The 17,733-nt window shown below is 45.2% G+C and overlaps 1 protein-coding gene across 1 annotated transcript in view; it reads right to left on the reverse strand.

The window, feature by feature from the left end:
* hydin (HYDIN axonemal central pair apparatus protein) overlaps positions 1-17,733 on the reverse strand; it is a 231,991-nt gene that overhangs the window by 62,536 nt on the left and 151,722 nt on the right. Inside the window, exons 50-60 of the mRNA XM_079502371.1 lie at positions 17,367-17,549; positions 16,677-17,102; positions 11,731-11,955; positions 10,147-10,379; positions 8,851-9,033; positions 8,523-8,642; positions 8,132-8,291; positions 7,211-7,383; positions 6,299-6,497; positions 4,158-4,257; positions 439-538 (exon numbers count right to left, since the gene is read on the reverse strand). Coding sequence (XP_079358497.1) covers positions 439-538; positions 4,158-4,257; positions 6,299-6,497; positions 7,211-7,383; positions 8,132-8,291; positions 8,523-8,642; positions 8,851-9,033; positions 10,147-10,379; positions 11,731-11,955; positions 16,677-17,102; positions 17,367-17,549 — 2,102 coding nt within the window. The remainder of the gene's footprint in view (positions 1-438; positions 539-4,157; positions 4,258-6,298; positions 6,498-7,210; positions 7,384-8,131; positions 8,292-8,522; positions 8,643-8,850; positions 9,034-10,146; positions 10,380-11,730; positions 11,956-16,676; positions 17,103-17,366; positions 17,550-17,733) is intronic.

Here is a 17,733-nt window from a genome sequence, read left to right on the forward strand (position 1 = left end):
AAATCAGATCGAACTGAGCGGTGCAGTGTGTGTGTGTGTGTGTGTGTGTCAAGCGCTCCCCCCTGGACCAGACCCATTTGTGGGTCGTGCAGGGTCACATTTTTCATGGATCCCTTAATTTAGTTTTTTTTATAATTTTGTATTATTATAATTTCAAAACATTTTTAAAAAAAAATCACAAAAAGTATTTTCATGGATAAAACAAAACAAAATTAAAACTTTTTTTCAGTAATTTCATGACGAAATCAAAGAAACCATTCTCTCCGTTGGGTTATGAGCTACAAGGTTTGGGAACCACTGATCTATCTATGGTATGGTAACATCTCATGTTTAATTAATTTAATGAATGTTTAATTTAAGCTTATCCACTTTGTGGATAGGATACAGGTGCATCATGTTATTGGTGCAGGAATTCAGCACCTGACTGTTCCAACTCACTTGTAAGCTATTTCATATTTGCCTTTGTTCTTCAGGTTGACAAACCGCTTCACCTCTTCAGACACCTTGATGGTTCCAAAGTCCAGGCCGCCGTTCGCTCCTGCATGGGTCAGGAGGAATGACATGCAGCTCCAACTATTACCCTTACTTTGTTATAGATTTCATACAGTACACATTTTATAACGTCAGCTTCTTCATTTAAAATGTAGCCCAAATATGTTTCCTGCCCTGAGGGTAAAGATCACATCGAACTTTAAGTCTGCCTTTGCGGCAGATTCTGCCAATGCTTTTCAATGGGAACGGTAAAGAGGTTAAAGGTATATTCAGTGATTTCAAATATCACTTATTTCTTCTTATTTTTTGGATAATCCTCCCTACTATAAAGTGTGCTGACCATATAAGGAGTTCCTCCCTGTCCCCAGTGAGCCCCTGGAGTCAAAAAACCCTAGTTTCGGTTTGGGATTTGGGTGGCAAAGCCTTCATCCAATCAGGATGAGAGGGGCCTTCCTCCAATCATGATTGAGTGGGGCGGGCCTTGGTGCACATGCTGTTGGTCTGTTGTACTTCCCCCACTGTAGAGCGCACATCTTGTTACCAGGGTGGACCAGGGTTTTTTTCAAATTACCCAAATCACTGAATGCTCCTTTAAGAGGTTAAAACCCTCTGCTCAAAGAAAAATGAAGCCGTTAAGAGTGGCCAGATATGAGTTTGAGCATGCTGTGAAAAAAGCTAAAACCAAATATAATGAGAGTGGGCAAGCCAAGCTACGTGCCAACGACATCAAGGGCGTTTGGCAAGGGATGCAATTCATTACAGGGTATAAAGTCAGCTGCCCTCCCTTTGTAGTTAGTGAGCAAGAGGTAAGAAGAACCCTCCTCCTTAAACAAAACAGCAGGAAAGCAGCAGGCCCAGATCAGGTCTCTGCTTTTACTTTAAAGCACTGTGCCCACCAATTATCTTCTGTCTTTGCTGGTATTTTTAACTGGCCTCTTACACTATGCAGAGTCCCTGCTTGTTTTAAATCTGCTGTGGTTATCCCTGTTCCTAAGAAGCCCAATGCTAGCCTGTTAGCATGAATGACTACAGGCCTGTCGCCTTGACTTCTGTTGTGATGAAAATATTTGAACGCATCGTCTGTAATCACCTGTCCAATGTTGAGATGGATAACGTTCAGTTTGCCTATCGAGCTAATAGGTCTGTGGAGGATGCTGTGTCTCTGTGCCTCCACAGTATCCTACAGCACCTGGAGGCCCCTGCCACATATGTCAGAGTTTTATTTATTGAATTCAGTTCTGCGTTTAATACGATTATGCCCATCAAACTATTTGATAAACTCTTGGCCTTGGGTATCAATCACTCTCTTTGTCTCGTCTTCATCACTCTCTTTGTCTCTGGATTTTAGACTTTCTATCAAACCGGAAGCAAGTGGTAAAGATAGGCAACATGCTTTCTCACTCTTAACGGGGCCCCCCAGGGCTGTGTTCTTTCAGCCCTCCTCTTTGCACTTTATACTTTATACTTTGTTTGGTTTTTTAAATATGCAGATTACACAACTGTCGTTGGTTATATTAAAAATGGTGACGAATCAGCCTACAGGGCCGAGGTGGCAGCCCTCGTAGACTGGTGCACTTCCAATAACCTTATTCTAAACCTGGCTAAGACCAAAGAAATTATCTTTAATTTCCGGAAAAACGAGATTATGCCCCCATCCCTGGTTATTAAATTCCTTGGCACCACTATATGCTGCTCCCTGAAATGGGAAGTTAACACCAGTAACATCTTGAGTAAAGCCCACCAGAGGCTTCACTTCCTACGCCTCTTAAAGAAGTTCAGTGTGACTGGGGAGGCGTTGGTTCACTTCTACAGAGCCACTGTGGAGTGTCCTCGTGTTCTCAGTCTCAGTGTGGTATGGAAACACCAACAGCTGGAAAGGGTGGTACGCACAGCGTCAAAGATCATTGGCCTCGACCTCCCATCCGTCTCCTCTATCTACACCATACGCTCTAAGCGCAGGATGCAGAAGGTGGTTGCAGACCCCTCCCACCCTGCCTGCTCTCTTTTCGCACCCCTGCCCTCAGGTAAGAGACTGCGGTCTCTAAAGTGCAATAACTCCCGCTTTAAGAACAGCACTTATCCCGAGGCTGTTCGCCTCCTGAATGCTGACCCTCTTTTCACTCGCACTTTACAGCGTGAAGCTGCTTTGTAATACGACAAACTGCGATGAATTGCTTTATAAATTATAGTTTATTTATTTAATAAACATGAATTGGAACGTTTTGCATTCTTCCTATTTATTGGTCCCCCTCATATGATGTTTGTACTTTTGTATCTTGTTCTACTGTCTGAATATGTGATGTGAATATGTATCTGTTTTTAGTGCACTGAAACAAATTCCAATCAACTCTGTTGACACGGCAATAAAGTCTTGAATCTTCTTTACTGTCATTTGCGGATTTTCCCATTGAAAAGTAGTGTCAGAATCCGGCATATAGGCAGAATTAAAGATTGGTGTGACTGCACCCTAAAGGACACATTTTAAGCCCAAATGTAGCCTGCATTGGTATCTCAATAATGTGTGTGTACACAAACCCAATACAAACCGGAGTTAATATTCAGCGTGACCAGAGCAAGTGTTTAAAGGACCACTTCACCACTTTTCAACATCTCTTCATATAATTGGTCCTCACTAATGTTCATGATAAAACACCACCATTTTTTCCTACTCAGTCTGTGTCTCATAGGATGGCTTTGGGCAGTTCGGACACCCGTCCACCAGTGACATCATCATTAGGCATATTTTTTTTAAAACAAGATTTGTTATAACATTTATTTAGATTTTTATTATCGTGAGAACGATGGCTTCAACTTTTGCATTGCAACTTTTCAGGAAAAGAAAGCCTGCGGTTTCTATTAGCTTGGATTCACCATCGATGATGTCACTGGTGGACGGGTTTCTGAACTGCCCACAGCCTTCCTATGAGACACAGACTGAGACTGAGTAGAAAAAAATGGTGGTATTTTATCATGAACATTAGTTAGGACCAATTTTAGGAAGAGAAGTTGAAAAGTGGTGAAGTGGTCCTTTAAGTATGATCTTTAATGTACTCTGGGCTCAGCAAAAAAGCCATTGCTCGCCTACAAATGGTACAACATTCTGCAGCGAGACTGCTGACAAACACGAGGAGGCGCCGTGAACACATCACTCCAATAGAATAGATTTTAAGATTTTATTGACAACTTTTAAAGCTGTGCGAGGCCTGGCCCCTACCTACAACTCGACCATGCTAAAGCCATACAACCCAGCGTGTACCCTCAGATCGTTGGGTAGGGGTCTCCTGACTCCCATAAAAAACAAACTCGTCACCATGGGTGATCGGGCCTTAATTCGCAGCCAGGGCACCATATCTGTGGAACGCCCTACCCCAGAACCTGAGGGACGCAACCTCAGTGGCTCTTTTTAAATCACTGTTAAAAACCCACCTGTTCACAAACGCTTTCCCCTAGATTTATTGTATTGTTTTTACTATGTGGTGTTGTTTTATTTTATTGCTTCTGTGTACTGCAGTCACAATTGTATTGTTGCTGATTTGTGCCTCTAAGCTGGTGTACTGCATTTTTATATTCCATTGTAAAGCACTTTGTAACTCTGTTTTGAAAAGTGCTTCATAAATAAAGTTTATTATTATTATTAATAATTGGTAAGTTGTGACCATAACTACCTTTAGGAAAGGCGATGTCCAGAGCTACATCGTACGCTTCAGCAATGATGTGCATGTTCTCAGTGTGCACGATCCCAAGAATGTTCTCCATATCTGACACCTGAGGCACAATATGCACACACACGCACGCACACACACACACAAATTAATGAAATTACCTATTTGTATCTACCTTTAAGGTGGTTGCACACTGATGCGTTTTTTCGCTGCGTTTTGCCGATCCGAAAGTAGTAGGCTATCACTAGCTGTCAGCCTGTCGCCAACACTCTACTAGACAGCCGCAGAAAATGGAAAAAAATCGACCCCCGTCCGAACAAAAAACTTTATATAGGACAAAATATTCTGCGGCAGTGTGCAAACGCGATTGACAGAAAGTAAGGTTGTTTTTTATTTGTTTACGTCCTCTGAAATTCGCGCCGATATTCGTCCAAAAAAACCCAGTGTGCAAACACCTTTAGAGTGTCACTTAATGTGGCCCTCAGGTTAATTGATATCAGAATACTGATATATTATTGATTTTCAAACATGACCCGCTTTAATTACTTCAGTCTAAATTAGTAGCTTAAAGGAGCATTCAGTGATTTGGGTGGTTTGGGAAAAAAACCCGGTCCACCCGGTAACAAGATGTGCACATGCACACGCTCTACAGTGGGGGAAGTACAACAGACCAACAGCACGTGCACCAAGGCCCGCCCCACTCGATCATGATTGGAGGAAGGCCCCTCTCATCTTGATTGGATGAAGGCTTTGCCACCCAAAGCCCAAACCGAAACTAGGGTTTTTTGACCCCAGGGGTTAACTGGGGACAGGGAGGAACTCCTTATATGGTCAGCACACTTTATAGTAGGGAGGATTATCCAAAAAATAAGAAAAAATAAGTGATATTTGAATTAAGTGAAATCACTGATGTCTTTTTTATGTCCAATGTATTTAGTTAACATAATTATAATTAAAGGCATTTGAAAGGCTTTTGAAATTAAAAAAATAAATACTTTTCAGGATTCCAATTAAAAAATAGCAAAACATAATTCAGGATTTCAAATAATACCCAAAAATAGCTGATCTACAAGCTCAAAACGAGCTTGTAGATCGTTTTTTGAAGATCTTTGCTACGACAGTAATATGCAATATGGCTCTCTGGAGTGAGTGTGGACATATAGGGGCCCTCTCCATCTTCAAAGCTGCCCATCCCTGCTTTAGTTGATCTCTTTTGTACGAGCACCATTGAATTTCGTTGGATGTGCGCGCCACTCTGACCATTACATCCTATTAATTAAAACACTTTAATTGCCCGGGGTTATTTAATCCATTACATTATAGCGCCCATTCGATTTATAAACACGGACCCCTTTTCCGGACGGACCGGATGTTGTTGTGAATGTCTGTGTAGCAGCTAACAATAGCCACACCACTCTAGAGTCGATCGACAACAACGGGAGGTAAGAATAAATCTATCGCGACTAGCGACTGGACCGCGGAGCCGTCTAACACAGGATATTTTTTCATAATTAGACGGGATGATTTAGATCGCAAGTTATTAATGTTTTAAGATTTTCGTTTTCATCAGCTAAACAGGGGAGGGAGTTTTTCGGCATGCAACACGATCAAAACCAGTACGTTCGTTGGCGTCTCTCGTGGCTCAAGTTCACTAGAGACGGCGCCCCTCTGTCGTGGTCTAAAATTATACTTTATCGGCCAAAAAAAGTAGTCCGCGGTTGTGGAAAAATAGTGGCGGGAGCGGGATTCGAACCCATCCTACTAGGGCCAATCAGAGGCAGGCGGGGGTGGTTCTTAATTGGCATTAAGTCCGTTGCTGTATTAATTCATGCTGCTTCAATTTAGACAATTTACAATTTAGGCATTTAGCAGACGCTCTTAATCCAGAGCGATTTACAGTAAGCAAGAACAAAACCATGGTAATACATCAAATATATACAAATAGTCATCATGAATCATACGTAAGCTGAGAACCTAACAGTGGAATATCTATAAGTATAACGAAACTATGCATATACACTATATGCGTATACACTATAGTGTCTACATAAAATGCTATCTAAGCTACATAAGTTGAGCCTATATGCATACGCCTGTAAGGTCGTTGAGGCTATAGGGCAAGGGCAACTGCTTCCCCACGTTACCTCCAGGCGTATGGTGCGCTTGACGCTGACGGGCTTCACGGCTCGGAGGTAGAAGGTCAGGCAGAAGGAGGAGTTGGCGGTGACTACGCCACGCTCCTGGCACACGCTGAACTCTGCACCCAGCTCCTCCAAGCCGCTCAGCCTCCACGCCGCCGGCAGGGAGGTGTTGTTTCGTAGAGTCACACTGCGGCTGTCCTCCCTGGAGGAAGGGGAGGACGACCACATGTCAGTGGTGGGGAAAAAGTGAAACGATTCGATTCAAAATCGATTTCGATTCAACTCGATTCTCAATCCAAAAACGATTTTAAATTCAAAAGCTTTTTTCTTTTTGCAGATTCAAAACGATTCTCTATTCAAAATGATTCTCGATTCAATACATAGGATTTCATCACAATCTACTCCAGTCTTGTGGCATGAAAGCAGAGTACATTTCTTAAAAAAGCTTATTGTAAAGGTGTTATCAATTGAATGATGTAAACACACGTTGTAAATCCAAGACAACAACATGTACAAAACGCTTTAACGTCTGACACTGGTACTTTTTCTCACTCAGTTACCAGAACAATACATTCAAGTACAAACTGCTGTAAATAATGAATACAATTGGTAGGCTTAGGCTAGCTGGTAGTAAAAATGCACACATGCAAAGTATGCAGAAACCCATAATGTATTGCACAGGTTAAACTCAATCACTTGTATTAGGCACAGAGACCAGAGACACACTCACACTAACGAGTTGCCTTGATGCCTGTTGCCTGTCAACGAGGGTCAGCTGGCTCCTCGTTGACAGCTGTGCTGTGCTAAATGACTAACTTTAAAATGACTGAAGACATGATGTTTACACCCCTGTCCTCTAGCCCTGAGAGTATGCAAATGATCCTGTCAAAGTGCCCTATAGCTGATATGCTGTACCTGTGCAGTAAAATCCTGTCAAAGTGCAGCGTCTTGCGGTCCAACTCCAGCTCCGGTCGGACCCCCCAGCAGGACAGCTGGATGGTGACGGGCTCCGGGTTGTCCTTGATACAGCACACCACAGTGTCTGAGATCTGCCCCACGCTGGTGGGGTACGCCCACACGGTCAGCTCCTGGTGGCACACAAGCAGAACATAGCCAGTAATACAGGAAACGGAGCAAGAGACGATCACAAAAATAAATGGCTTTTTTCGCTGCGTTTTTCAGCAAGGCATGTGCTGGCTCTGACTCGGGAACGCCATATCCAAATGAAATGGATATAGCCTATATAATTTTTTTTCCCTGGCCATGGCCGCTTTTACTCTGAAAAAGAATTCAGAATATTATTCTCTATCATTGAAGATGCACTAGGACGTGTACACACATCATTGCAACCCGTCGGTTGGATTCCCTAGGACGTGTGGACACGTCGGATAGACGGAACCTGTTAATAGAAAGTAAATTTGGGTTCTCTTCTACCTGCTTGTCACGGGGCTGGAGGGTCATGGCCGGGGGGTCTAGGAGGTACAGTAGGTGGCTGTTCTACCTGCTTGTCACGGGGCTGGAGGGTCATGGCCGGGGGGTCTAGGAGGTACAGTAGGTGGCTGTTCTACCTGCTTGTCACGGGGCTGGAGGGTCATGGCCGGGGGGTCTAGGAGGTACAGTAGGTGGCTGTTCTACCTGCTTGTCACGGGGCTGGAGGGTCATGGCCGGGGGGTCTAGGAGGTACCGTAGGTGGCTGTTCTACCTGCTTGTCATGGGGCTGGAGGGTCATGGCCGGGGGGTCTAGGAGGTACCGTAGGTGGCTGTTCTACCTGCTTGTCATGGGGCTGGAGGGTCATGGCCGGGGGGTCTAGGAGGTACCGTAGGTGGCTGTTCTACCTGCTTGTCATGGGGCTGGAGGGTCATGGCCGGAGGGTCCAGGAGGTAGGTGGCTGCCTTGGTGTCATGCTGGAAGCAGAACTGGACCTCGGCCTTGAGGGCAGAGTCGTTGTGGATCACCAGCCTCGCCATGTTCTCTGGGTATTTCTTCTCCTTGTACCTGCGCGCGCGCGTGCACACACACACACACACACACACACACACACACACACACACACACACACACACACACACACACACACACACACACACACACACACACACACACACACACACACACACACACACACACACACACACACACACACACACACACACACACACAGGTTCAGAGATGCCCAAAATATTAGGAAATGGTGAATAAAACCACTGGTCATCTTCTTTATCTCACCTGTCTCTGGTCTTGCCGCAGAGAAGTGGTCCAAACTCAAACACGCCTGTGTTTATGACGTATGCCTTCTGGAGCCCTTCTTCCGCAAGAGACACCCTCTTATTCAAGGCAAACAGAGTCCTGAGACCGCACGCACGCACGCACCCACACCCACACCCACACCCACACCCACACACACACACACACACACACACACACACACACACACACCAACATTCAGCGAAACCAAAGATACACAATCCCTGATTGGCCAAGGGGACCACCAATTATATTATATTATAATGGTCCGTGACATTGATATTTAAAGGGTTAAAAGTGGTGAACTGACTTGTAGTCCCTGCTGATGGAAGGGAAGTGACACACTCCTGTGCAGAGCAGCTGGTAACGTCTCCCGGTGCCCACGAGGTCAAAGTTCAGATTCTCCTCGAACGTCCCTGGGGTGTCGGAGTGGAACCACAGCTTCAGTGTGACCTCTCCATTGGCCGGTACTGTCCAGCGGAACCTAGTCAGTCTGTACGCACACAAGCACACACCGTTTACTGTACATATGCAGTGGTGGAAAAAGGACTAAGATTTTGGGGCACTAGGGGGCACCCTCCTATTCCCAGCTTTGAGGGTTTGTGTTAACACAAACATTGAATGCCATTGACAATGAATGGCCAGCTTTGAGTGTTTGTGTAAACACAACCATTGCATAAACACAAACATTGAAGACAAAAGCGAGTCCGCAAATTGTGATTGGCCAGAATGAGATGATGTATGATGATAAGAGCGCCCCTCACTTCACACGGGTGTGATTTTAAGTAAAAAAACTGTAATTATTGGACAGTATAAAGATGTTGATATTCATTTTGTATTCATCCTTAGGGCCCCAAATCACACCTTAGAAAGTATGAGTGTCTATTTCAAACAACGTTTTTTTTTCTCCTAATTTCACCCCTCCTCCCTATCTAAGTATTGGACAGTACTATTAGGATGTTGATATTCATTTTGTATTCATCCACATGGCCCCAAATCACAAGTTAGAAAAAACAAGTGTCTATTTCAAACAACGTTTTTTTTATTAGTAGTAAGTAGTAAGTAAGCCTTGCCGAGCCATGATGTCATGAGGCCTGGTCGAGCCATAAGGCCCATAGGGCAGGAGCCTATTTTTTGCTATTTTTCAATTGGAATCCTGAAAAGTTTTAAATAAAAAAATTATTTAATTTCAAATGCCTTTCAAATGCCTTTAATTATGTTAACTTTATGAACTAAATACAAATACATTGGACACACAAAAGGTAATAAAGTTTTCAATTAATTGTGTTGTGTTGAAGGAATGGATGGACACTATGCCAACAGTGCCTTCCTTTAGAGCGCCTCCACTAGGCTGGGGCTAAAAACCTTGGAAGATTTCTACAGTTTTTATGAACACACTACATAAATTATAATAGAACAACAATCTGCAAAACACAACAAAGAATTGAAGGGCAAGAAAAATGTGGTACAAGTCAGCAATTGATGGTGTGTGCGTGTGCGTGTGTGTGTGCGGGCACGCATGCATGCATGCATGCACCACCAGCCAGCGTGCGTGCGTGCGTGCGTGCGTGCGTGCGTGCGTGCGTGCGTGCGTGCGTGCCTTTACCTCTGCCTAGTTTCATGCGTGTCTCCGGGCAGGCGTGCTTGCTCGCCGTGGTCAGACGGAGCGGAGACAGAGGACAGTGGAGGAGAGGGGTCCGAGCTCCGAGCTCCTCTCTTATTGGCTGACGTTCGTCTCCTGTCCCTCTGACTGTCTCTGTCCTTCTTGTCCTTGTCGTCTTTTGCAACTGCGGATGTCTTCTTCCCACGACCTTTAGAAGGGGTCAGCCTCACCTCCTCCTGAACACACACACGCACACACACACACACACACACACACACACACACACACACACACACACACACACACACACACACACACACACACACACACACACACACACACACACACACACACACACACACACACACACACACAGTCACCAGGACTTTCCAAACAGCGGTGAAAAGTTGACTCGGTCGCATGAAGACAGCAAGGCTTCGTCAGTGATGTCACAGTCACTGACTGTGGTTTATAAACAGCTTCAAGTCAAGTCCGCGCTACTCCCGTGTTGCATAACAGTGACATCACCGTCGATTCCTTGGTATCTTTACCGTAGTCAACGTGACAACAAGCTGTAACCTATTTTGTTACAGCGAGAAAACGTCCGTGTTCATCAACGATCCGAGGAACGACCGTACTGGAGATAAATATTCTGTGACTACTTGAAATGTAAGGAAAAAGAGCGAGGGCAGAATTATTTATTAATTTACTCTGACAGCAAATGAGTTAACACGGTCAAATATTTGATGATAATGTATGATGGTGATCCCTGATGATGATGATGATGATGTATTGACCCACATGGTGTCACAAGGGGCGGAATAATAAGGAACAGACACACATACACTGTCTGTGTATTATTTACTTTGTGTGTATGATACACACAAAGTTACATGTTGGAGTGGCTAGGTCCGTTCAAAAATGCTGTCAACAGGTGCACATTAGGCATGTAACGATATATCGTATATCGATATATATATCGATATTATATCCCGACGATATGTATCGATTTATTAAAAATATCGTTTTTTTAGGGGGGGGCTAGTGTGTGATATGAAATGTGAGCTGTAATCATATGCCATAATATTCACATGCTTTTGGTGAGAAATGAGACAGACTCCATGCAGTCACTTTCAGTAGTAGAGGCCTGCAGAGGGGAGCTGTATGTGTCTGTGACTGTGCCCAGGTGATGCTCATTAATACATCAAGGAAGGCAATTATGTTTCTGCACTGTCAAATAGGTCTACATCTATCCTAAGATGCCATCAAAGAAAACTTTTTTTACACGTTAACTCGAGCTAGGTTTAAACATGAAAGCATGTTTACAGTTGTTGCACAGAAATTAAGTACATGAAAAGTAATGCTACTTTTGCAATGTAGTTAAATAAAAAGTGTGAAAAAAGCTCAGGGGGAAGATAAATCATTAAAAAAAAAAAAAATGCGGTCATTTGTCTGGAAAATAATTGTGTTGAAAATATCGTGAAGAATTGTATCGTGAACCTCATATCGTGATAGGTATCGTATCATGAGTTGAGTGTATTGTTACATGCTTAGTGCACCTGTTTGCAAGCAGGTACACGAACACACCTTTGTGGGTGGCGGTGCGAGTGCATCCGCATTGGCCTCTGCAGCAGCACACGTCCTGTCGCCCCCAAACTCGTCAGAGCTCGAGGGGACCAGGAAGGTCAAGCGGTCGCAGCAGGTCAGCTGACCACGAGGCGCCGCCCTCTCCTCGGGAAAAGGAACGACGGAGAAGGTTGTGGGAGGAGGGATGGGTGGGCCGCTGGGACCCAGACCCAGAGCATCCAACACCTGATGAGGAGTGCAGAGAGAGGACCAAATAGACAGTGGTGGAAATAGTACTCAATTGTTTTACATAAGTATCAATACTGCAATGTAGACCGAACTGGAGCGTTAGCCCCCCCCCCCCCCCCCCCCGCTATTCATTTCAGTGGAAGTTGCTCAGTGGCGTTTTGAAGCACCCGGAAGACTTCCGGAAGTATAATGATAACTCAATGGCTCGAGCGACCGGAAGTTTAGCCTAGCCTTGCCCCGGACCTCAAATTTGAGGTCCGGGCTTTACACGTGACGTCATGAACGTCCGTCCACTTCCATTAAGTGCTGCAATTCCACATTTCGCCAGTAGGTAGTGGCATCTTCAACATTGGATAGCCTTACTGGGGGCTTGGAATATACCCATGCATTAACCTTTTGGTCTCCATTACGTGGGATGACTTCTTCTCTGGAGTCCTGCCTCAGGGCGGACCAGAGGTAGAAAGCTGTCGTTCCCTGATGTCATCGCTACTAGGGACACATGCTTCAGTAGGCAGGAACTGGGGGTGGCAATGAAGGACCGGGAAGTCTGGCGTAGCATTGTGGAATCCATGATCTCGACCATGGTCGAAAAGTGATGATGATGATGATGATGATGATGACGTGGGATTAAAGTTTGACCAAATATGGAGATTCTATGACATCATAGATTGTCCTCTTATATAAATGTTCTCATGTTCAATAAGTCTCTCTTACATAGCAAGGTGTTAACGGAGTCGTTTCAAACAGTGAGCTCCCAGTCTGTCAGATGTTTCCCTCTATAGTCAAGCTGCGAGGAGACCCAGAAGTCATCCATGAGAATGGTAGTTCTGTAGCGGTGGGACACAAAGTGTATGTCTTTGGAGGTGACCGTCTGAATGCTAGACAATATCATATCAATGTGAGCGTCTTCAATACCATGTCTCTGAGATGGACGACGTTGCCCACAGTGACAACTACAAGAGGAGAGCGCCCCCCTGAGGTGCCCTGTCGTCGCCAAGACCACACGGCTGTGCTCATTGGAGATACTGCCTTCATATGGGGTGGAATGTGTGTAGATGAAGAGCTTTGCAACAACATGCTTTATGCGTTTGACGTCGACACCCACAGATGGCTCAATACTGAGGTTTCTGGGAGTGTTCCAGAGGCGAGGTGGGGCCACTCAGCCTGTGTCTTGAGGAAGGACATGTATGTTTGTGGAGGAGAGAACCAGCTGGGTGTATCCACTAATGACATCTACAAGCTGGACACCACCACGATGGTCTGGACTTTAATTAACACCAGAGGAACTCTTTCGGAATATTCAGCACTTCACACTGCCTCCATCATCGGGACAAAGATGTTTGTATTTGGTGGATGTGGGAACCAGGAGGACGTCTATAACATCATCAGAGTGTTTGACACAGAGACCAACCGCTGGCTGTACAGTCCACCTACTGCACAGCCTCTCCCAGAAGGACGCGGGGCTCACTCAGCCTTTGCCTACAATGGAGAGCTGTACATATGCGGTGGTGAATTTTTCCAATCATTGCAGAGCCCCCGGCACTGCAATGATATGTGGAAGTTCAGTCCGGAAACCTTCTCCTGGAAGGAGGTTAAGCCCAACGACTCATTCTTCATTCGTTGGGGCTGCTGTTGCATGGTGGGAGATCGTGTCATCATCTTTGGAGGATATAAAGGATACTCGCCCAATGATAGACTGTACGTCTTGGACCTCAGTCCTAGTCTCAAGACGGTATGCAAGCTGGCGGTTATCCAGTACGGACTGGAGCAGTCTGGACTCCCACACAACATCAGGTGGGAACTGGCAGCCATGACTGATGGAGCATTGGATGACTCAGCATAAACTACATGTCTATGTTGTTCTTTGGGAGAAGATCTGGATAAAGCATTGGTGGAAGTCGGGAAGTCCTCAGAGTTACTAACATCTACCAACATTATTTATGTTTAACCCATTTTAGGCGGGAACCCCTTTTGGTGTTAGCATTATGTTGGTGTTTTAACTAAGCATTATGTTATACTTTAGCTATTGAAAAATAGCAGATCTACAAGCTCATAGCGCGCCACCGAGTGGCGCGCTACGAGCTTGTAGATCTGCTATTTTTGAAAAATCGAAGAACGACTGACATAGAAATATAGCTTTTTCAGAAAACTGTCATTTTCAAACAGACATTTTTAGAATCTGATCTCAGGTCAAAATGTGTTAAAATGGACATTAGGATGAATTGAAAACATCATTCGAAAAGCTAATTTGAAAAGACAAACAAACAAACAAACACACAACAGAAAACATAATAATTTACAATAATAACATAATTTACACAAAGACTGATAGTGCTGTCAAACGGCGGCCGGCCGCCAGCAATAACCGTTTTCGAATGAGTTATGGATGTAATATGATATTGCAGACACAATTTGTTGAATTTATTTGCCATACGTAGCCTACTTAGTAATGTGTTTTTGGGATAATTGATCTCAGGAAACACAGCCCATACAGCCCACAGTCTTTTTCCCACATTGCCATCAAAGCTTGATACAGTGTGACGACCCATATATCAGCACCATAGGGGCAGCAGACCTTCCATTTGGAAAGTGGAAGGTCCCGAGTTCGATCCCCGGCTCCCCCAAAAGTCAATGTCGAAGTGTCCTTGAGCAAGACACTGAACCGCAAATTGCTCCCGATGAGCAGGTTCTTGCATGGATTCCTCCGGCATTGGTGTATGAATGTGTGTGTGAATAGGTGAATGTAGCACAATCTCTGTAAAACGTCTCGGATAAAGGCGCAATATACATGTACCACTTATACCATAGAGTCAGTACCATAGTCTGTACCACATAGTCGGTACCATAGTCCTTACCATAGTACCAGAGTCAGCACTATAGTCCTTGACTCCTTACCATAGAGTCAGTACCACATCAGCACCAGAGTCAGTACCATATGAGTCAGCACCATAGTCAGTATACCATAGAGTCAGCACCATAGTCATTACCGTAGAGTCAGCACACAGCACCATAGTCATTACCGTAGAGATAGCGCCATAGTCATGAACATAGACACATTGTCAGCACCATAAGCAATTTCTGATACTTAGCAGCCCATTAAATTGCAGCAGGGCTATGGCAGGAGAAAGCACACAAACTACCAGTGTTCCATGCATTGACGGGTTGTGACACTGTCAAGCATGTTGGCCACGGGAAAAAGACTGCGTGGGCTGTATGGGCTTCTGAGCTTATACACATGCCCTGTTGATATTCAGTTGTGAGGTAGAAGGAAGCTTCTGGCCAATTCCAAAGTTCAAAAATTGAATTCTGGATCATAAAAAATTACTGATTTGACACCGAGATCACCCATATCAGACAAGTGATGGCTGCCATCTTGAAAAATGGCGGCCATCTTGAACATTCAATGACAATTTTCAATTATGCAAAAGACACTTACCAAGTACTATATATGGTAAATGAGTCTCAAATATCATATTATATCCATCATTCATAAGAAAACAGTTGTTGCTGGTGGCCATCTTGAAAATTCAATGACAATTTTCAATCACTTACCAAATATTATATAGGAGTCTGAAATATCATATTATATCCATCATTCATAAAAAAACAATTGTTGCTGGTGGCCATTTTGAAAAATGGCTGCCATGGGTGCCATGTTGAAAATCCATGATGCTTCCACATCAAATTATTTTTGGGATGCCTTTGGCTATATGTGTACCACATTTCATGCTTTTATCACAAACGATTGTTTTGGTTATCTGCTGCACTGTACCAGAATGAAGAGCCGCCCTAGGTGGTCTAGAACCTGAATTTGTAAAATAACAGCAGGTGGAGGCCATTTTGGAAAATGGCTGCCATGGTCCCACCATAAAAAATAGACCAATCAAATCAATTGTTTTGTCAAGTACAGCTGTGTCAAGACACATGTGGAGCATTGGCTGTTAAAACTCAAAGGTCTAGGAGGCAGAAACCTTATAGCTGGCTCAATTTACCTGATGGCCCACTTTACCTGAGACCACCCTACATACAGACCAAAGTTTGGCGGAGCCCGTTGCTCGCTGCTGTTAGCACACCCATGTGTCATGTCCGCACGCGCACACGCGCACACACACACACACACACACACACACACACACACACACACACACACACACACACACACACACACACACACACACACACACACACACACACACACACACACACACACACACACACACACACACACACACACACACACACACAACACACACACACACACACACACACACACACACACACACACACACACTCTGAGAACACACCGTCAAAAAATAAAGGAAGAACAGCGCCATCTTTTCCTTTAAATTTACGGAGTCAACAGTCTGTCTCGAGAGACTATAAGTTTGGCTACACGAGGCTACTTGGGAACAGCCTGTGATGTCAGCCATGTATGATGCCAGCTGTCTATGGCGTATCTATGAGGTAAGCGTCAAAGGTTTGGCAAGGTTTCAGCCAGATCCGAAGCCCAGTGGTTCTTCGATTTTTCAAAAATAGCAGACCTACAAACTCGTAGCGCGCCACTCGGTGGCACGCTATGAGCTTGTAGATCTGCTATTTTTCAATAGCTAAAGCATAACATAATGCTAACACCAAAAGGGGTTCCCGCACAAAATGGGTTATACAACATTCACATTTCAACACGTACAAAACACATGACATGTAATGTAAGTACATACCTCCTCCAGCGGAGGCAGGCTGCTTCCTTGGAGCAGCTCTGTGGTGGTACTGGGTTGGTTTTGTCCCGTCACGGCTAGCAGGATGTGTGGGACGACATCAGGCGAGGACGACTCCTCTTCTCCCGTCACGGTGTATCCTTCCCCCAGCGGCTGTGCTTGGCTCTGGCTCAGGCCCCCCGGCAGGTGTGCGTGGCTCTGGGCCACCGGCAGGTGTGCGTGGCTCGGGGCCCCCGACAGGTGTGCGTGGCTCGGGGCCCCCGGCAGGTGTGCGTGGCTCGGGGCCCCCGGCAGGTGTGCGTGGCTCTGGGCCCCCGGCAGGTGTGCCTGGCTCGTCGGGGCCGGAGACTGAGAGGAAGCCTCCGCCTTCTGCCTCTCCTTCTCCTTGTCCTTCTCTCGCTCTCTCCTGGTCTTCTTACCAGCCGGGGGCTGTGTTTGTGTGTGTACGCAAGGTAGGGGCTGTTGTTAACATTCCTCAGAAATTACAATTGAATATTGGGCTTGTGGCCCGAATATCGACTATATTGGAATATTATTAATATTATAACTTATTTTCCCATAGAAAATGACTTTGAATATTGTAAAAACAGGATACCAGTGGAAGAGGGACAGCGTGTGTGCTGCTCCAATCCAAAAAAAGATATTATATATTTTTTAGAACTGAGCGCAGAGTGAGCGAGAAGCCGAGCGAACCTGTTTCTCCTGGGGGAGCTCCTCCGTCTCCCCGGGCAGGGCTTCGTCGGCGAGGAGCGGGAGCAGCAGCAGACCCTGCGTTCGGTCCCAGTGCTGGAGGATGTGGGCCACGTGAGGCCGGCTCCGCTCGTAGGCCCGGAAGGCAGACTGCAGGCGGCGGGTCTCCTCACTGGGCTGCTGCTGCTGCCAGGAGGGTGGATGAGGGAGAGAGAACACACATATTGAAAGTTACACTGTAACTGTATATGTAAGCAGGTGGCTTTCCTTTTGGGAACCGTGATTCTCATGCGTTATGGATTATGTTTCCCCAGCCTTTCCACCAAAAGCATCCCTAACCCGTTTAGGCCTGACGTCGGAATAAAAAAAC

This window comes from Electrona antarctica (assembly GCF_951216825.1).
Source record: "Electrona antarctica genome assembly, chromosome: 5".
NCBI lineage: Eukaryota > Metazoa > Chordata > Actinopteri > Myctophiformes > Myctophidae > Electrona > Electrona antarctica.